The sequence below is a fragment of the Anomaloglossus baeobatrachus genome, chromosome 6 (assembly GCF_048569485.1).
Source record: "Anomaloglossus baeobatrachus isolate aAnoBae1 chromosome 6, aAnoBae1.hap1, whole genome shotgun sequence".
NCBI classification, from domain to species: Eukaryota; Metazoa; Chordata; class Amphibia; order Anura; family Aromobatidae; genus Anomaloglossus; species Anomaloglossus baeobatrachus.
The window spans coordinates 379678490-379701330 of record NC_134358.1 but is presented as its reverse complement, the minus strand read 5'-3'; the positions used below and the strand labels follow the sequence as shown (position 1 = coordinate 379701330).

The window sequence follows — 22841 nt, the reverse complement described above, 5'->3', positions numbered from 1 at the left end:
AGGATCGGATCACAGTATAATGACACTCGGCTCACACTCGCAGCAGAGTGGAAGCCGAGGGTCGTTAGCATATCATATCGCATCCGATTCTCTTGCATCACATGCATTACACTCGTATGTCCCCAGCCTTACAAGCATTTGTAAAACAATGAGTTATTCTAAAGATCTTACTGAATTTGAGCATGGTACTGTATTCAGGTGACACTTGTCCAACATCAGTTTCTGACACACATTTTCTTCTGGATGGATGGGAAAAATTCCTGCAGTGACACTCGAAATTCTTGTAGAAAGTCTTCCCAGAAGAGTGAAATTGATAGAGCTGTAAGAGAAGGCCAGTTCCATATTGTTAGTGTAGGCCTCATCTTCAGGCATAGGTTCGCACAATATCTTATTTATTCTCTTTTGCTTATATAGCGCCTTCATATTTCACAGCGCTTTATAGACATCATCACTGCCCCCACTGGGGGCCCACAATGTAAATTCCCTATCAGTATGTCTTTGCAGTGTGGGAGGAAGTTAGAGGAAACCCACACATAGGAGAACATACAAATCCTTGCTGGGATTTGAACCCAGGACCCCAGTGCTAACCAGTAAGTCACCATGCTGCCACATGATAATATCTAAAGAATCACATAATTCTGCGTAACAGGATATAGCATCATAAGATACTCAGATGACAATTGCACAGTGATACCGAGCCCCATATAAGTCTAAGGGATCTAAACTTGTGTGCTGTAAAATGGTGGTAGTAAGAGCTAGGGGGCTGCAAAAGGAAGCAAAACTGGGATTAAAGCAGGACAATTAGATTTACAGAGTTTAGACGCGGCTGTCACACTGCTTCCGAGTCTGCTCATTAAATGTCATGAATATTCACTGCTTCCCCCACCCAGCCTCTATGAAAGCGTCTGTGATTGGTTGCAGTCAGACTGCTGATATGCTGGCGTCTGTGATTGGTTGCCCTCATACTAGTTGTCTGGGTCCTAGGAGTAAAGTGCAAAAATAGTTAAATAATTGGAAAAAATGGCATACGGTCCCCAATATTTTGATACCAAGCACAAATAAAGCAGACAGCTGGAGGCTGCAGCCCCCCCACCTGCTGTGAGCATTATCTTGGCTGTGTATCAAATTACGAGGGACTCCATGCAGCTTTTTTAAAAATTATTTAAATAAATAATTTAAAAAAAAAGTTGTGTGGTCAACCCAACTTTTGATACCCAGCTAAGATAAAGCAGACAGCTGGGGGCTGGTATTCTTAGGCTGTGGAAGCCCATGGTGATTGGGCCTCCCCCAGCCTAAATTTAGCAGTCCGCAGCCGCCCAACAATTGGCACATCAATTAGACACTCCAATCCTGGCGCTTTACCTGGCTCATCCAAATTGCCCAGGAGCGGTACCAATCGGGGTAATATAAGGGGTTAATGACAGTTGTGATTTCTCAATAACAGCTGTCATCAAGCTTGAGGGTAGCAATGAACAGGAGTCTGCCAGGACATGCAGATGTGATGCGGAAATTTTTGCAACAAATTACTGCATCTCCTGCAGAAAAATGTGTGAAAACCGCATCATATTTTTTTGGCTTGTTTTCTGCCAGGAAATGCAGATTTTCTGCAATCAAATACTCAGAGTTCACCTGAAGTAAGTTCACGAAATTTATTGAGTTCAATGTGACCATGCATTGTGACCTCAGATGCAGGGATCGTAGTGGGATCTCAGGGTGTGAATTACGTCTGACCTGCAGTGGTGTTTTGGAGATAATAAATTGGAAAAGGAGGGTGTTTTTTTTTTAAAAAAAAGGATTTTTCCCTGTGTTTTGTGTTTATTTCTTTTTAAAAACATGGTTAGTAATTGGGTGTCTCATAAACCTTTCCCCATTACTAACTTCAAGCTTGATGGTAACTGTGATTTTGTGACAAATCACAGCTGTCATTAACTCCTTATATTGTCCCGATTGCTACCGCACCAAGGTAATAAGGATGAACCTGGTAAAGCGCAAGGATTGGCGCATCTAGTGGATGCGCCAATTCTGGGGTGGCTGCAGGCTGCTATTTTTTAGCTTGGGAGGGCCCAATAAATATGGGTCTCCCCAGCCTGAGAATACCAGCCCTCAGCTGTCTGCTTTATCTTGGTTTTTTTAATTATTATTTAAAGTAGTTTTAAAAAATCTGCATAGGGTCCCTCGTATTTTGATATACAGCCAAGATAAGGCATACAGTTTGGGGCTGTAGCCTCCAGCTGTCTGCTTTATCTGCAATGGTATCAAAATACAGGGGACCCTACGCCATTTTTTCCAATTATTTTTTTTTTACACTCCACTTCGGGGACTCAGACAGCTAGTGTGAGGGCAACCAATCAAAGACGTTGAAACGCCACCAGTCTGACTATAACCAATCACAGACTTTGTCCCAGAGGGGGATGGGGGAAGCAGTGAATATTCATACGATTTCATGAGCGGACTCTGATGCAGTGTCACAGCCGCACAGAAACTCAGTTAGTATAATTGTCCTGCTTTAATACCCAGTTTGCTTCCTTTTTTATTATTTTTATCTGGGTGGCCAAACCTGAACATTAACATGGACATCCTTGAGACTTCCATGTTTGGGGTTTGTGCACGGGTACTAGGTGTCCGATACGGACCCTGAACTTTACAGTTCAGGTTTGCCCATTACTACTCAGTGCTCTTCTGTTATGTATAGATTATTCTCTTCCCCTTGGACTATGATATGCTTGATAGAAAATCCTGTTTGTACACTATGGCTCAAAATTGCTGTATCTTACCCCCTTCTGTTGACCTCATGACACAATTTAGATTAACACGGATTGCTAGGGGACTAATGAGCTACTTAGCTGCCTTAAAAGGTCACTTTGACTTTTATCAGTTTACATTACACCTTATTTATAACTGATCATTTGTGTTTTTTTTACAGATGTAACTATTGGGGCTTTTATGTCAGACAGCGTGGTGCTACTAAGGTGAGAAGCAATTCTATATACTGAAATATGCAAATACACATAGAGACGTAATAAAACAGATTACATTGCTATAGTGTTTGGATTCATGAGACAGATGTCCTGAAATTAGCTCATGCACAGCCAAGAAGTTGATTTGTGCTGGCAGATATGTAATGTCACTGGTCTGCAGATATTTCATTGAGCTTCGGTCAGAGAAGTTTACATCAGTCAAAATAAGTGCATACGCAGCGTGCACACACCATGGAAGGTTATTAAGATCTGAGAATCAATATGATAACATGACAGATTTGAGAAAAGTCTCTTGGCTGATACTAGTTCTTGCTCACTGTTCCTTTGTAATAATAATGTAAATTCTATCTTACCTTTAAGGAATTAAAGACCCAAAGAATTACCTTAATTATTTTATTACAATTTGTCGTAATCTTCATGTGACTGGATCTCATATCCCTAGTTTATAGTAGTTTAATGCCTTTTACTATTTTATTAATATTTTCTAGGTAATGTTTTGCAGTCTAATGCTGTTTTATTTTTTATGTTATTGTTTGAGCGATTGATCATTAGAATTGCCCCTCAAGAGCTGTTTCTCATGTTACATCATATGTTACTGACGATTTTCTACCACATTTTTATATTGCTGGTATCTAGGACATGCGGGATACTATACTAGCAAAACAAATGTATAAAATTAGCGCATGAAAGAAACAGAATGTAAAATCTATTTTTTTTTCTTCGTGTTATCATAAGATGTATATAGACGTAGAATATAAAAACACACTTGTAAATATCTTTTGTATCAGAAGTTAGGAATAGACTATACAAGTCATTATTCTTTGAACAAAATCATTTATTTATTATGTATTTAAAAGAACAGGTGCTTTAAACCTAGGACATATAAAAAGTGGACCAGGCTAATAAATGACCTGACCTTTACCTGCGCTCTTCCGGCTATTCATGAGACCTGTTGGTGCCTATATATCAACCTATATCAATATATTTATCAACTGCTAAGTCTGGGACTTTTATCTGCCACCAAAATGTGCGTCGGGGAGGAGAGAAACCAGTGGGTTCATGTATAAGTATAATTCATTGCTTGAGTTGCATCAGTTGCCCTGAATCCCATAGGTAGTTATTCTTCCTAAGACACATGTCATCCCTGCTTTACAAGGGCATCACCATCTTATAAAATGATGGCATATAGCTAAGACACCCGCTGATCATGAAAATAGCAGGTCTACACTGACAAATCAGCACTGCCCTTTTAACTGTTTTTATCCACCCAAGCAGTATTTATAGATACAGTGAAAGAAATAATTATTTGATCCCTAGCTGATTTTGTAAGTTTGCCCACTGACAAAGACATTGACAGTCTATAATTTTAAGGATAGGTTAATTTTAACAGTGAGAGATGGAATATCAAAAGTAAAATCCAGAAAATTACATTGTATAAATTATATAAACACGGCGAGTTGAGATATTAAGTCTTGTTTGCCAGAGGGATTAAATACCGTACTTACTTCTCTCTGCAAAATGCAAATAAATGTATATAATTTATACAATGTTATTTTCTGGATTTTATTTTGGATATTCTATCTCTAAAGGGGGCTTTACACGCTGCGATATCGCTAACGATTTATCCTCGGGGTCACGGTGTTTATGATGCACATCTGGTGTCGTTAGCAACATCGCAGCGTGTAACACGTACAAGCGACGTTAAACGATCGCAAAAGAGACAAAAATGTTTGTTTTGGAGAGGTCGTCCAAACACCAAAAATCGTTGTCTCGTACATAGCGAGGTTGTTCCTCGTTCCTGCAGCGTCACACATCGCTATGTGTGACACCGTAGAAGAGACGAACATCTCCTTACCTGCGTCCACCGGCAATGCGGAAGGAAGGAGGTGGGCGGGATGTTATGTCCCGCTCATCTCCGCCCCTCCGCTTCTATTGGCTTAATGACACCGCAGTGACGTCGCTATGACGCCGAATGCACCTCCCCCTTGAGGGAGGGATTGTTCGGCGGTCACAGCGACGTCGCTGACAAGGTATATGCTTGTGATGCTGCCATAGCGATAATGTTCGCTACGGCAATGATCAGCAAATGTCACACGAACGACGGGGGCGGGTGCTATCGCGCTCGACATCGCTAGCAATCGCTAGCGATGTCGCAGCGTGTAAAGCACCCTTAACTGTAAAAATTAACCTACCCTTAAAATTATGGGCAAACTTACAAAATCAGCAAGGGATCAAATAATTATTTCCTTCACTGTATCATCTATTATCTATCTATCTATCTATTTATCTATCTATCTATCTATCTATCTATCTATCTATCATATACCTGTCTAGCTACCTATCCATCTAATATCTGTCTATATCTATTCTATCTATCTATCTACATATCTATTCATCATATACTGGATCTAAAAGTGTATCCTGTATGTTACATCAGATGTCCCTAGTATTATTATTATTATTATTTATTATTATAGCGCCATTTATTCCTTGGCGCTTTACAAGTGAAAGAGGGCATACATACAACAATCATTAACAATACAAAACAGGCTGGTATAGCAGGAGAGAGGACCCTGACCATGAGGGCTCACAGTCTACAGGGAATGGGTGATGGTACAATAGGTGAGGACGGAGCTGCTTGCGCAGTGGTGTACTGGACTGAGGGTTATTGTAGGTTGTAGGCTTGTTGGAAGAGATGGGTTTTCAGGTTCCTCTTGAAGCTTTCCACGGTAGGGGAGAGTCTGATATCCTGTGGTAGAGCGTTCCAGAGTATGGGGTGGCACGGGAGAAATCTTGTATGCGAGTGTGGCAGGAGGAGATAAGAGAGCAGTAGAGAAGGAGATCTTGTGAGGATCTGTGGTTGCGTGCAGGTAGGTACCGGGAGACTAGGTCACAGATGTAAGGAGGAGAGAGGTTGTGGATGACTTTGTATGTCATGGTTAATGTTTTGAACTGGAGTCGTTGGGCGATGGGAAGCCAGTGAAGGGATTGGCAGAGTGGCGATGCCAGAGAATAGCGATGGGAGAGGTGGATTAAGCGGGCCGCAGAGTTTAGGATAGATTGGAGGGGTGCAAGAGTGTTGGAAGGGAGGCCAGAGAGCAAGAGGTTGCAGTAGTCAAGGTGGGAGATGATGAAGGCATGCACTAATGTTTTTATGTTTTTGCTGATTCATGGTTAAGGAAAGTACGGATTCGGGAGATATTTTTGAGTTGTAGTCTGCATGAGGTGAAGAGGGCTTGGATGTGTGTCACTCTATTGTGCAGCATGTCATACTTGTGTGCTATTTTGATATTCATTCTGATTTGTTTCTCTACTAATTGTTTGTTTCCTAGAACACTCCCATAGATTCATGTGGTGTAGTGTGAGTGTGTTAATATACTCACCTACTGCTGCTCCCTTCGATGTCCAATGCTGTTCTTCTCCTTTTCTCTGGGACATCAGCCGTCTGCAGAATTTAGACGATTTGGCCCCATTAAATGTACACCGATCGATAAATATTGAATAGTCATTTTACACAGGCATATCGCACTTCAGATGCGCACTGAATAATCTGTGTTCGACCATTCAGTGCACATAGGCTGCCATGTGTACACAGGACAATGCGCTGCCGAGAATGATGATCTTTTGTGCCAGCCAAAATAACATTTCACCCTGCGAACAAGTTGTCAGGTGATCGGCAACCTGTTTAGACTGCAAGATTATGGTGAAACTTTCACAATATTAAGTGTAGTGTAAATTCACCATTACATTTCGCAGCCTTGACAGAACTTCCAAAGACAAATGATAGTTGAGTCATTAGGAGACAACCGGCCGATGACCTTCCAACCCTTTCTTGTTTATTATAGTTAAATCTCTTGTGCTGAAACCTGCATGTCTCCGATCTCTCGGATTGCTCTTTATTCTTTCTTTGAACTATCCTTTGAGCTTTGGCTGTCAGACATGCTAAATTTGATTTTCCTTGCATTTTTTTAGTCCAGGGGAGTTAAATGTCTGTAGAGAGGCCAAAAGTAGTCTCGAAAGCTTGCAATTATTACCATCTTTTCAGTTAGCCATTAAAAGGTATCAACCACTGAGGACTCTCTGTTCTTTTAAACAATTTTTTTATCTCTACTGGCTAACACGGTACAAAGATATATTTTACTTGTAGAGAGGCCATGAATTGCATTAGCCCCACTCCTGAGATTACTGTAGTGAATCTGACTTGTGTAATTTGTGCAATTTTCCTGCCTGGCTCATACAAGCAAACAATTACGGAAATTGAGTTTCATTAAGCATCTTATCCTCTTGGGGTGAGAACTCCTGGAAGGCTGCCAAGTTCTTTGTCATTCATTTGCTGAGACCTTTCCCCTTCCTGGTGATATGGATGATGCACGAGGATGTTGATGACAATACAGTATCGGAAACATAACTAAAAGTGGGGATGTTGGAAACTTTAGTGTTGTAGCTTAGTTCTCACAGCATAGTAAAGTCTGTTGAGTTACACCTTCTATTTTTCTTTCTTATTTTGAAGGAAGTTCAATAAGAAGCCAACTTCAGTAATGAACTCACTTTCCTTTCTCCCTATAACTCAGACATAATGTTGCTACTGTTTCTTCCTTAGACTCAATTCACAACTGCACCTATACTTCAAGAAAAAAAAGAAAAAAGTGAGCCATCCCACCGCGACAAGGTGTACCCAGTTGGGACAGTACCTACATTCTTTAATATTAAAACCTGACTGGGTACACCTTGTCGCAGTGGGATGTCTTTACAACTTTTTGATCAAAAATAGTGTCTACTAAGTACCCTATATTTATTTATATGCATTGTGTTTCTATTTAGTTACAGCAGGGTATATGTTCATATTATTTTCTTCTTTGTTTTTTCTGCATCTACACATATAGGATATTTTTTCTCATCAAAATGGGGGACACTGTGGTAGACCCCTATTACCCACATTTTTATTTTTGCTGCAGATATGAACAGAACTTTGTTTTGTCATTTGGGCTTCTATGACGTTGGTAAGGCATGAACAATCCCAAGAACGCTGCAGACCCCAGTGATCAGTATCTTATCACCAATCATGTAGATGGGGAAACCTTACCGACTTGGTACAAACCTTTTATGTTGCGATATCACTTGTATTTGCCTTACCATGTTTGTAGGTGGGCTTAGACAAAATGATCAAGATTCTGAAATTTAAAATGTTAAAAACTATACACTGAGCTTTCGACTCACTCAGCTGCGTTTTAGGTAGACACGGGAAGCAATTTAAATAAAAAGTCCAAGTTGCTTAATAAAACTCCATAAACCATGTCTCAGGCCTCTGCCACACTCACGTGAAAATCATGCACGTGCCGAGAGACACGTATTTCCCCTGCGTGTTGCGTGTGGTAAGTACGTGTCTCTGGTACGTGCGGGCCACGTGTGTTCTACGTGTGCTCTCCGCGATAGCACACGTAGAACCGGTAATTTACATACTCACCTGGTCCTTCCTGCTGTCCGCGCTGCTGTCCGTGGTGCTGATCCTCTGTCTCCAGCCCTCCCGTCTCCCTGCTGCTGCTGCTGCCAGGCAGTGAAGTGAATATTAAATGAGAATAATGAGCGGTGGTCGGCAGCAAGAGGCAGCAGCGGCAGAGACAGGAGGGCTGGAGAAGGTGAGTAAATGTTTTGTTTTTTTTTCACTGACACGTGTGTTTTCTCCGGCGCGTGTCAAACGGGACCGCATCCACACTGGTGCGGGCCGTGTGACACCCGTGCTGCCGGAGAAAACACTGACATGTCAGCGTTTAGAAAAACGCACACGTACAAACGCACACGGATACACGTTCCATGTGGTTTTACGTGTGTGTGCCTGCTACAATAGGGTAGCATTGCTTAACGTGTCTCCGTGCCGCCGGTACGTGCAAAAAATGACAAACACGTGCCGGCGGCACGGATGTGTGTCGCAGGCCTCAGACACAGGAAAGAAATGGCCTTTCAGTACAGGGAAAACATTATGCAAAATGCAAACAGTGGCACTGCAATCCAGTATACAAGTCCCAGCATGGAGACTTCACACAGGTATCTGTGTGTGGAGGTAAGAAGGTCTAATGATATATCTGAACCTTCTTATATCGACCATATCTTGCCCCGGGATGGGAATATGTGAGAAGCCAGTCCCACCCATCTTTCTGACTGCTCATAAACCAGCTCTTGCCAAGCCCTTGTAACCCTCTCACTACTATACGTGCTGGAGCTTACTACCAGTCTTACATCACTGAGGATAACCACCTCTGTGATACATATCTCCCCTCCATGACATGTCCAGCAGCCATCTTACAACACCCACACTTGTCTTGTAAAATCTGACTTCATTACATGGCACAAGTTCTTTCTCAGTAAAATTAAATGTATTTTATTTTTGTGATCACAAGCTATGTATGTAATAAGATATTACAGATGCAGATGTTATATTGTGTATCTGAAGTCTTGTGGAATATAGGATTCTTGTAATGCAATCTCTGTTGTAACACAGGCTTGGGCATAATTACATAATGCATGTCAGCCTCAAGACACCACTTTCATGGATTTGGGTGCTAAGCAACTTGACAATGGCATAAAATAAGTTGTTTAGTAGTGAATATGTCTTGTAGATTCACATCTGCTACACGGCTACATGGCCATCACAACATTGACAAATTAGAACATATGGACAATATATTATAACGTCTAAACCAGTATAAATGGGGTTGCCCTGGTCGAAGTTATCCGTTACACATGTTCAAATGTCGGTGTCAAGAAAGCGATGGACTGTAACATGTGTTCACATTTTTTTGTTGGGTTTTGGCTGGAAGTTTCCTTTGTGTTTTGATATTATACAGTATTGTTACATAGTTTTTTCTTTGTTCATAAATATATAAGTACATAATATATAAATACTTTTTTTAAATAAATATGTAAATACATGAATACCTGATTATTTTTTCCCTATGTATCAGGACAAGACCAGTTATTACAGTGGACGCTTCAATAATCCTACCAGCTGCAATTAACATCACTGCTCCACAGTGCCATGATGGCACACAAAATGTGAACTGTGTCAATGTCACTGTGTGTTTCCGGTTTCGTGGCAAGCATGTTCCTGGTGAAATAGGTAAATATTGTTTTTATTCAGAGTTCATTTGTTTGTTTGTTTAAGATTCTTCAGTCTGTAAAAGTACTTTCCAAATCCGCAGCCAGATAATTTAAGACTTCTGATCCATACTGGTTTACTTGAAAATACGAAGGACTAGATTTTTGTTCTGGTGTGATATCAAGACATTCTGGATTTGGAGAAAGTGTGGTTTAAATGTTATTTACTTCCATGTTACCCCTAAATTGACAGGTAAATAGTATTTCTGGAGGTGACAGGTTCCATTTAACTTTCTTTCTAATAAAAGATGCACAACTGTATTCCCAATGCAGTTCAGCTAGATGAGCGGATCATCCTTGGTGGATAGAGCATTGTTTTTAAATCATGATGCATAATTAGGCATATTGCATTCATATTTTAGAGTACATTGAGTTGCTTTTATTAAACAAGGTTTTCATTATTTTTTGTTTCTTTTGGCAAAATCCATCTTCTTCCCCTTCTGGCAGGTGACAATATAGTTTCTGCTTACTTTCCGGATCCAGAGTAGTGCTGGTGTATACTGATGGACATCCACATTATGCACTCCCTTAGAAACAAAGCAGTTAGGCATTGTTGGTTGTTCTGCAGTGATCACATAGCTAAAGCTAAAATACCTAGGAAAATCTTACATAAACATGGATTTACAAACTACAGTGGATAAAAAAGCCTACACACCCCTGTTAAAATACTAAGTTTTTCTCATGTAAAAAAAAATGCCAAGAAGAATAATTTTTCTTTTTCCACCTTTATTGTCATCCATAATCTGAACAATATAATATGTAAAGCTGAGTGTATGTATGTATGTATGTATGTGTGTGTATGTATGTCCACTAAAGGAATCCGCACCGTCGCATTTACAATCACGAAATTTTGCACAGACACCCAATGTGACTCAGGGAACGTCACAGACTATGTTTTGACTGTAAAATTTAACCCCACTCTTTACAGTTACTCTCCAAAAAAATCTGCCTCCATTAAATTCAATGGAGCTGCGAGCTATAGGTTATTAATAGCAGCTGTGATTGGTTGCTATAGGAACAAAATGAATTGTTAGTATAAGTAGCTTTTGTGTGAGGTAATGAGATGTTGGTGGGAAGACGGATAGTGACAGACAGAAAGATAGACAAACAGAGACACAGACAGAGTAAGAGGCAGACAGAGAAAGAGACAGACAGACAGACAGAGGCAGACAGACACAGACGGACAGGGAAAGATAGATACAGTGAAAGATGAAAGATGAAAGAACCGGTGAAAGATACAGGGAAAGCTACAGGGAAAGAGAAAGAGACAGACAGTCAAAGAGAAAGACAGACAGGGAAAGAGACAGGAAAAGACACAGAGACAGGGAAAGAGACAGATGGGGAAAGAGACAGAGACAGGAAAAGAGACACACGGGGAAAGAGAGACGGGAAAAGAGACAGATGGGGAAAGAGACTGACAGACAGAGATAGAGAGAGATAGAAAGAGACAGACACAGAGATAGAGAGAGACAGACACAGAGATAGAGACAGACACAGAGATAGAGAGAGACAGACAGACAGATAGATACAGACAGAGAGATAGACACAGACAAACATGGATAGAGACAGACACACAGACAGACACGGAAAGAGACAGAGACAGACACACAGAGACAGACACAGAAAGACAGACAGTTGGGGAGACAGACGGGAAGACAGACAGACAGAGGCAGACAGACACAGACAGACAGGGAAAGAGACAGGGAAAGATACAGGGAAAGAGACCGACAGTCAAAGAGACAGACAGACAGGGAAAGAGACAGATGGCGAAAGAGACAGACGGGGAAAGAGACAGATGGGGAAAGAGACTGACAGACACAGAGATAGAGACAGACACAGAGATAGAGAGAGACAGACACAGAGATAGAGAGAGACAGACACAGAGATAGAGACAGACACAGAGATAGAGAGAGACAGACAGAGAGATAGACACAGGCAGACAGAGAGATAGATACAGACAGACAGAGAGATAGACACAGACAGACATGGATAGAGACAGACACACAGACGGACAAGGAAAGAGACAAAGACAGACACACAGAGATAGACACAGAGACAGACAAACAGACAGGGAGACAGACGGGGAGACAGACGGAGACTGGGAGAGACAGACAGAGACTGAGAGAGACAAACAGAGACAGACAGAGACTGGGAGAGACAAACAGAGACAGACAGAGACAAACAGAGACAGACAGAGACTGGGAGAGACAAACAGAGACAGACAGAGACTGGGAGAGACAAACAGAGACGGAGAGACTGGGAGAGACAAGCAGAGACAGGGAGAGACTGGGAGAGGCAAGCAGAGACTGGGAGAGACAAACAGAGAAAGACAGACAGGCTGGAAGAGACAAACCGAGAGAGACAGAGACTGGGAGAGAGACAGAGAGACAGTTACTATCCTGGGCAACGCCCGGGTACTACAGCTGGTTCAGTTTAAAAATAAACTGAAACCTTTTTGGATAGAAAAATAAAAATAAGGGATTAAATTAATGTAATTGCATAAATTTGCACATGCTTAAACTAATACTTTGTTCAAATACCGTTTGAATTTTTGACAACATTCACTCTTTTTGGGTAGGAATCTGTTATCATGACACATTTAAAATTGACAATCTGTGCCTACTCTTCCTTTCAGTTATGCTCCAAATCTGTCATATATTGCAAGGCCATCTTCTGTGTACAGCGCCCTCTCCAGGTCACCCCACAGATATTCAGTTGGATTCAGGTCTGGGCAGGTCTGGGCTCTGGCTGGGACATTCCCAAACGTTCATTTTCTTTTGCTAAAGTCATTCTTTTGTTGAATTGGAGGTATGCTTAGGGTTGTTGACATGTTGAAATGTGAAATTCCTTTTCATTATCAGCTTTTTAGTGGAGACCTGCAAGTTTTAATGCAAAATTGACGGATATCTGGATCTGTTAATATTTCCCTCTACCTTGATTAAACCACCAGTTTCAGCTTCTAAAAAAAAAGTCCCAAAGCATAGTGGTGTCTCCACCATGCTTCACTGTGGGTATGGTGTTCTTATAGTGATGCACAGTGCTTGCTTTACACCAAACACACCTTTTGGAATTATGGCCAAAAAGTTCAACCTTGGTCTCATCAGACCATAACATGTTTTCCCATATGCATTTGGCAGACTTCATGTAGGTTATGACAAAATATATCCAGGCTTGGATGGTTTTCTTTGTAAGAAAAGGCTTAAAGCGTTACTGTCGTTTTAATGTTTATTTCATAAATCAATAGTACAGATGAAAATAAACAACTTTGTAATATATCTTATTATTGGACAAATTTTTCTCTTTCTCTGCCAGAATTGATCAGTTATTATGATCTGTATTCAGTGAAGACTTTCTTATTACTGAGATAGGAGATGGCAGGTGCTACTGATGAGATTTTATGTAGATAGATGAGGGAGAAAGGGGTGGAGCTCTGCCTCTAGCTTCTCCCTCTGCCTTTAGCCCCTCCCTTTGCCTACAGCTCCTCCCTCTTCCCATCATCATAGAATTTCATCAGTAACAGCTGCCATCTCCTATCTCAGTAATTGGAAACTCTTCACTGAATACAGATTTTACCTCAGAATTGAGAATTTTGATAATGACTGATCAATTCTGGCAGAGAAAGAAGCAAATTTATATTAGAAATATATATTACACGCAAATTATATCACATTATATTAGAAGCAAATTTATATTACAATATATATATTACAAAGTTGCTTATTTTCATGTGCACTATTGATTTATGAAATAACAATTATAATGACAGTTACGCTTTAAGCCTCCACATGCCAGACATTTGAAAAATATAGGAGATTGTCACATGCAGTACACAACCACTACATGCCAGAAATTCCTGCAGCTCCTTTAATGTGCTAATCTTCTTGACAATCACCCAGACAAATTTTCTTCTTAACTTATTATTAATTTTTGAGGGATTTACAGTTTTAGTTAATGAAACTGTTGTGGCAAATTTTTCATTAAGCAAAACCACTTTACATATAGTTTTCCGTTTTCTTTTTCTAAACAGGAAGAAGAAACAATACGATAAGATATTGAAATAGTTACAAATTAGTTCAAGGCAATCATTGTATTTGTCTATATAGATTTTAAGCAATCAAAAGCAACAATAAAACAGAAGGAATTGCTATTAACTATCCTTTTGAGTAAATACAATATTCATCTAACCAAGAGCTGATTCTCATTTACTGTTCTGTCATGGGGTTCTAATTTTGATTATTCCTTTTTCTCTCCTGTTTTTCAAGGCCTAAGTGTAAAGGCCCCGTCACACGCAACGACGTATCTAACGATATATCGCCGGGGTCACGGCTTCCGTGATGCACATCCGGCATCGTTAGCGACGTCATTGCGTGTGACACCAACGAACGGCCGTTAACCATCAAAAATACTCACCTTATCGTTGATCGTTGATGCATCGTTCATTTTCAAAAAATCGTTGATTGTTGCAGGACGGAGCTTGTTCGTCGTTCCCGAGGCAGCACACATCGCTACGTGTGACACCTCGGGAATGACGAACTACAGCTTACCTGCGGCCGCCGGCAATGAGGAAGGAAGGAGGTGGGCGGGATGTTACGGCCGCTCATCTCCGCCCCTCCGCTTCTATTGGGCAGTTGCTTAGTGACGCCGCTGTGACGCCGCACGAACCGCCCCTTTAGAAAGGAGGCGGTTTGCCGGCAACAGCGACGTCGCTAGGCAGGTAAGTCCGTGTTACCACTCCGAACGATATTGTGTGCCACGGGCAGCGATTTGCCCGTGACGCACAAATGATGGGGGTGGGTATGCTCACTAGCGATATCGCTGCGTGTGACGGGGCCTTAAGAGTATTGAGAATAGAAAGCATATCTCTTATTAGTATGTAGGAAGGCAAACTATCTAAGAACGGTCCACACATTGGCTCATATTTACACATGGCATTGCTCTTCTGATACACTTCTCTCTACATAAATGTAATATTATTAATTTTATTCTTTAATTCTGATAAGGTTGGAGAGTTTGGCTGTAGCCAATAATATTGTCACACTGTGTTTGACTCTAAATCGCAGGGTATCATGGAGGCATCAGACCCTGTTCAGAGTACAGATTCTGTCACTCCACATTATGCTTTCTCTGGTGCTTCTTAGTTGCATAGCAAGGCTCGGTTGTCAACCAGCTTTGTGCTCATTAGTGATCGGGCTAGCAGGAGTTAATTTCTGCTAGCTTGCTGGTTACCTTTTGGATCACATGTTGCGGCAGACTTATTACAGTTACTCTCCACCTTTTTAAGATGGAGGAATCTGTTTTCCCATGGCGACTATGGCTTTTGCTAAACCGGTCCGTGTGCTGTTGTATTCCAGTAACTGGTTATTTCCTGCATGTTACTTGGTGTGCTGTGGAATTCCTCCTGTCGTCTGGTTATTTCCTCCCTGCTCTTTATTTTCCTCCTTATCAGTTGTTGTCTGATAATTCTGTGTGAGCATGCTGCGTGATAGAGTTTGGTTTCCCCTCTTTGTCCATATCTGTGGGTTCAACTACTCCTGTCCCTGTCCTTCCCTGTGGTGGGGGAGGGGGGTATTAGATCAGGGTTGGCCAGGAGCATGGCAAAGAAGGCAGTACAGACTTTTGGTGTGAAACGCAATTAAGAAAATGAAAGGGAAAGCCTACTAGAACAACTAAAGGTTATATAGGGTTGATCAGAATCACTGTAAATGATGAAAGCTGTGTACTGACTTTTTAAGATTTAAATGTGATTTGCTACTCCTGAACACAACCACATTGTCAATTATTGGAGGATGTTCACAGTCACACAACCACATTATTTTCAGTTATGTTTTTCTTCCTCAGAATGTTTTCTATCTGTTTCTCAATGGATTTGTACAGATTATGGTTGACATTAAAGGAGGAAAAAGTTCTGAAATTAGTCTTCTTGGTATGATTTTGTATTATATGACAAAAACCTGGTATTTCAGAGGTGTGTAGACTTATATCCACAGTATGTACCACCTTATTTTAATTATTAGAAATGAAAGCTGAGTATATAGTGATTAGTGTTGAGCGAGTATGCTTGTCACTGCTCGGTACTCGCATGAGTATCACTGTACTCGGGCTACTCGGCGGGGACCGAGTAATTTCGCGATACTCGTGCTGTACTCGTGGTTTTCATCTTTGCATGTTGGCGCTCTTTTTAGAGCCAGCCCTTATGCAGAGATTGGCTGGCAGACCACTGCAATGCCACAGCCCGGTTATTTGTGGAATTGCAGTGATTGGCCGGCCCTCACAGCATGACCGTGCCTTTAGCCCGACACTTCCCCGCTCGGCTACGGCCCCTCCCGCACTCCACTCCGCGTGTATATATATATGCACGCTTACACACACCACACACGCACGTTTTTTTAATTAATTTACATTGTTATGGTTTCTACATGCTGCCGGGGGTCATTTCAAAAAAATACTCGGGTCTCCCATAGGATAACATTGGGCTCGGTGCTCGGGCCGAGTACACGAGTATCTTGGGAGGCTCGGCCCGAGCCTCGAGCACCCGAGCTTTTTAGTACTCGCTCATCACTAATAGTGATGTTACATTTAGTCTTTTATACAAACCATAACTTTTTGTTGAATGTTTATCCAGGTAAAATAATATTTATGTGTTCCCATTCTTCTTCCTTGGCTTACTTGGCACAATGTGAGGGTGGATGTTTTATACTGTACCTTCATTTTCTCCTTTGTCATTTAGTTATCTAAGCCCAATGTTTCTGTTTTTTTGAGTTTATTGATGTAACCAGGACGGGTTAGTTTTCAATGTAAATATTGTATCCACAAGTCAGAGTTTATTAACTGTTTATCTTGGAGGTTTACATTAGATAGCCTGACTGTGACCTTTAAAAGCATTTTTATTGATTAACCATCCAGTTAATGCTTCAGATGCTACCCCAGGGATTGTTTTTGCAGTGTGTATGTTCTGTCATAATTGTATTATATAATAGATTTTTATGTTTTAAACAAGGAGCATTTTCATTTGAGGTTATAGAAAACCTTTTGTCCATACAGCCTGAAAGGAGTATGTTATTCAGCAGAGGGAGCATGGTATATTTAATGTGTTGTGTGAAAGCATTGGGGGTTACTTGTATATTCTTGATAATAATCTCTGCTCTATTTCTGCTCAGGAGTCCAGTGGGCGGTCCTCATTAGTGATTGACAGTTATATCTGTATGCACATACGGGGGTCACTGAGCAGGACCACCCACTGTAGATTTCCTCTTTTATGCAATTTGCTGGTACAAATTATAGTATACCTATGAAGTCTAACTTTCTTACTGTCCATGGCCTTTAGCTTAATACCACTTTTTTTTTTTACTTCAAAATATAACGTTTGCTACGTACATTAAGATGCTGATTCACCCCTTCCCACCCACCCTCGCCCTTAGTGTTTTTGCTGAAGAATTTTGTTTTTTTTTTAGTTTTGCAGGTTACTAGCATCATAATTGGCTTGCAAAGACTCAGAGAGTCTCCTTGTCTTGTCTTGCAGAGTTGACGTACAATCTAACTGCTGATGTTGTGAAAAGAGAGCGCGGCCATCAGCCCAGGGTGTTCTTGGTCTCCTCTGGAGAGACTGTTGCTCATATCAGTGAGAAGCTCCATCTCACCCACATGAAAGAGAAGTGCGACCAGTATCTCGCACATGTAAAGGTATGGCATTTTCACATTCGCCAGTCTGACGTTCTGATTTTTTGTTTGACATCTTCCATAACATATCAACTACTTATTAGATTAATTGCATTTTATACTGCTATGACTGATCAGAATAAGAAGCATGTGCTTCACTGTTGTCTGTCACTTGATCAGGAAAAGAGTGGCTGCAGTGTATTAAATGTGATCAATCCAGTGCACGGCAAATCCCTGAACAAAGGTATGGGGCACGTGGGTAGTCTGAACATTTCCTGTTAATTTTTAACTTTTGAGCTGTTTTCTGTTAGTCTTTGAAAATTAATGGGAATCTGTCAGCAAGGTTTTGCTATGTAATCTGAGGTAGGGGCTGAGAAAAAGATTTCATGGATGTATTACTTTTTAGGCTGTTTCAATACAATGTGTTTTATCAGCAGAAGATTATCACTGGGTGACTAGGTGTCCATAAGAGACCTCGTACATCTAGGCCCCTAGCATTGAATAGCAGCTTGCTGTCAGTATACAATGTACACAGAAAGCTGTGGTGTGGGGGCGGAGTTAGCTATCTGTGCTCTGCTTCAATCAGGGTCTCCTTTGCTCTACTCTAATCTCAATCTACTTATCTTACCTATTCTACTCTCTCTCTACTGCCGCTCTCAGATGAAGTAGCAAAAACCTGGTGACAGATTCCCTTTAATTTAGTGGTAAACCTAATCTTCAAGTCAAGCATTTATTTATTATTTTTGGCTGTTTTATAGATTAGTGTCAGAATTAATATAATTCTTTCCTATGAGTGATCACAGAGCCATAAAGAAGAGAAAGTACAGCAGAGTAGTCTCACTTTACTGTTGCTGTAATTTCATTATAATAGTAGATGGAGGAGTGAAATGACAGACAAAATGACATCTCTGTTGTTATGTCGATAACAGAAAAGTTATCTATTGATCTCTTGACAAGTGGAAAATATTAAAGGGAGCAATCCCCAAAAATGCATATTAAACCAGCTATACAGTGATATAGCGGACAATAAAATCATACTAACATTTTACATTTTAGTGGTCCATTGCTTGAGAAAATTACTTTTATTTCAAATGCAAATGGAATTCTTTGGTTCACCATGGGCATGGCTAACAGCTCAGTGCACCAGGAATCTGCTACCCTTTATTATTATGGGTATACAGGTTGTATAGAGCTGAAATTAGCCATACCTGTATGCCTCCTGGATGATGGCTTGTTCTGTAAAATTTTATAGCTTTAATCTTCCAGGCTATGGGGAATGCGTTGCCTGGAAGATAAGCCTGCCTCCGGTCTTCATTATACAAGATTTCGCCTTGTCACAATTGTTACAAGGGGCTAGGTTCAAGGGTAGGGAAATGTAAAAATCTGAACACTTTTAAGAGAGGATTGATAACCTTTGAATTTAATACTATTTATTAATGTCCCGTGAATTTCGTTTTACTTATTTCTTAGTAACAATATAGGTGTTTGCTCTTTTTAGCACAGAATTGCTTTTTTGTAACTCCTGGCATGTCAGCTGGGACAAGGATAACTAAAGAGATAATGACTAGGGATAACCGAATATCACAAATATTCGGCAATATTCGACTTCGCGAATATCTGACGAATTGCTTGCCGCTATGCGAATATTCGATGCGCAATGTAAGTCTGTAGAAAGCCCGAATAATTGCTATTCGGCAACTATTCGGGTCTCCCATAGACTTACATTGCGCATCGAATATTCGCAAATCGTTGAATAGTGGCGACCTATTCGGCGAATATGGGCATTGCCGAATATTTGTGGTATTCGATCATCCCTAATAATGACCACTTTATTTTACAAATTTGTAACAAATGTACAGCTATAAAATATTTCTGATTCATGAAACATCTAAACTTAACTCGCCATAAACATTTATTAAACCTCTCTCATCAAGGAGGTATGGCGTTGGGGAAAGATATGCAGTTTTGTGGGAATGACTGTGGCTTAGCTGTGCCAGTTTGGACATTGACATTTTCCCAGAAAACCGATCTAAAGTAAGCTAAGAAATTTTATAAAGTTTGGCAGAGGTGTCTAAGGAGGCCCCAAATGTATCCCCCACCATGAGCCACTACATACTATGGCCTAGCTCTAAGCTGTGCATCTGCCTCAATGACTATAAAGAAGAAAACATCCAAGGCTTTGTAATCCTGATTGGTGTTTATGGATAACTCCTATTTCCCACCATATTTCCTTCTTTATCCTAGCAAATGGAAAGAGGCTGCCCCAGGTTTAGAGAAATATCACAAAGATGTATAAATCCCGTTAAAGATGGGCATTACTGTGCATATTCACCCTTAAAAACTCATTTCTGCTGTAGTATTTTGTACAAATGTTCCACTGTGGACTCCAGCATCACCTCAATAATGTGGAAGAATATAGTATATCACTTCATTATATGGAGAAAGTCGCTGTTCCACATTCTATAATCAACCATGTGAAAAGCGACATGAACACTACTTGTAGTTTAGTTTGACACATTGTTGGCAAACATGTAATGCCACTTTCAAGAACTACTGTGCAGATGTGATCTGTAAAAGTTATGTAACTGGGCACACGAAATATTCATATTTTATTACCACAAACCAGAATGCAAGAAACGTTTATTACATTGAATAGAAAATATGCACTAAAATTATGTGTATGTGTAGTAGAGCTAAGACTTGTGATAAACTGTGCATAATTCGGCAAATGAGTATTTTCCCGATAGCATCATTTTTATTCAGATTTCCCAACTCCAAGCTGTATACAATTGACTGCTTGTTGGATGAAGCTGATCAGGTGTTATGTATTTGTGTAATAAGGCAGGCTGTGACCTAAGGATATCAGCACCCTTTACCAAGGTGTGAAGAATTAGGCAGCTTGATTTCATCAGGCAATTGAACAAAAAAGAGATTTAGATGACTGAAAAATCAAAAATTATTACAAGTCTTAGGGCTCATGCGCACGTTGCGTAATTGCATGCATTTACGCTACGTATTGTACTGCAGCGTAAATGCATGCATCCTGCGTCCCCTGCACAATCTACGTAGATTGTGCATGATACATGCGCACAGTGCTTTTATGATCGCAGCAATTTGGGTGCTAAAATTTTAACCCAAATCCGTGCGTTCATAAAATGAGCATGTCAATTAATTTGTGCGCTTTGGATGCAGCTCCCACTCTGTCTATGGTGGGGGCAGCAGCCATAGCGCATGAAATCAGCTTTTTTATACAAAAAAACTGCATCCATTACGCAGTGTTTCTTTTTTTGTTTTTTGAAGCGCACATGTGCTGTCAAATCGCTGCAGAATATTCAGCAGTTACATGCGCATGAGTCCTAACAGAGGGATGCAACACTCTTGAAATTGCTAAGATATTGGGGTGCAAGCACAGAACCATCAAAAGTTTTGTTGCAAATAGTCAACAGGGTCACAAAGAATGTGTTAAGAAAAAAAGACAAATTGACTCTCAGAGATTTGAGAAGAATCAATCGTGCAGTAACCAGGAACCCATTATCTTCCAGTGCTGTTATATTCCAAAACTTCAACTTCTCTTGAGTACACAGAAGTACAGGGTGCTCAGTGCTCAGAGACATGTCCGAGGTAAAGAAGGCTAAAACCTGTCCATCACTGAACAAGACACAGAAGGTGAAATGTCAAGACTGGGCCTAGAAGTATCTGAAGACTGATTTTTCAAAGGTTTTATGGACAACTGAAAGAAGAAAGATGGATGGGCCTTGTGGATTGATTAGTAACAGGCACAAACCTCCACTTCGACTTAGACACCAACAAAGTGGAGTTGAGGACTGTTTTGGACTGTTGAGGACTGCTTATATTATTAAAGATGAAATAGTTGGACCATTTCAGGTTGAAAATGGACTCAAAATCATCTCCCATACCTATGCCAGTTTTTAGAAGACACTTTCTTCAAGAAGTGGAACTGGAAAAAGTCTGAATCTTTCAAGAAAACCATGATTTTTTTTATGCAGGACAATGCATCAAATTCTCCACTGCTTAACTAGCCAGTAAAGCCTTAAAGAAGAAAGAATAATGACCCAGCCTCTTCCTCACCCGTTTTAAACCCTATTGAGAACTTGTAGGTCTGGACTTGGCCATTTTAACACCTGTATACGTGTATTTGTGAACCATTCCATTGTAGATTTTGGTTAATGTTTGGGATCATTGTCTTGTTGGAAAACAAATCTCCGTCCCAGTCTCAGGTCTTTTCCAGACTCCAATAGGTTTTCTTCAAGAATGGTCCTGTATTTGGCTCCATCTATCTTCCAATCAATTTTAACCATCTTCCCTATCCCTGCTGAAGAAAAGCAGGCCCAAACCATGATGCTGCCACCACCAAGTTTGACAGTGAGGATGGTATGTTCAGGGTGATGAGCTGTGTTTCTTTTACGCCAAACATATCATTTGGCATTATACCCAAATAGTTTGATTTTGGTTTCATCTGGCCAGAGCACCTTCTTACACATGTTTGGTGTGTCTCCCAGGTGACTTGTAGCAAACTTTAAATGAGACTTTTTATGGATATCTTTGAGAAATGGCTTCCTCCTTGCCACTCTTCCATAAAGGCCAGATTTGTGCAGTGTATGACTGATTGTTGTCCTATGAACCGACTCTCCCACCTCAGCTGTAGATCTCTGCAATTCATCCAGAGTGATCATGGGCCTCTTGGCTGCATCTCTGATCAGTCTTCTCCTTGTTTAAGATGAAAGTTTGGATGGACGGCCGGGTCTTTGTAGATTTGCAGTGGTACGATACTCCTTCAATTTCAATATCACTTGCACAGTGCTCTTTGGGATGTTTAAAGTCTTGGGAATCTTTTTGTAACCAAATCCGGCTTTAAACTTCTCCACAACAGTATCACGGACCTGCCTGTGGTGTTCCTTGCTTTTCATGATGCTATCTGCGCTATAAACAGAACACTGAGACTATTACAGAGCAGGTGCATTTATATGGAGACTTGATTACACACAGGTGGCTTATATTTATCATCATCAGTCAATTAGGACAAGATTGGATCAT

At 40.6% G+C, this 22841-nt stretch overlaps 1 protein-coding gene across 1 annotated transcript in view; it reads left to right on the top strand.

Annotated features, from left to right (window-relative positions):
• ITGA9 (integrin subunit alpha 9) overlaps positions 1–22841 on the top strand; it is a 644853-nt gene that overhangs the window by 224370 nt on the left and 397642 nt on the right. Inside the window, exons 13-15 of the mRNA XM_075316572.1 lie at positions 2924–2969; positions 9938–10092; positions 17650–17810. Coding sequence (XP_075172687.1) covers positions 2924–2969; positions 9938–10092; positions 17650–17810 — 362 coding nt within the window. The remainder of the gene's footprint in view (positions 1–2923; positions 2970–9937; positions 10093–17649; positions 17811–22841) is intronic.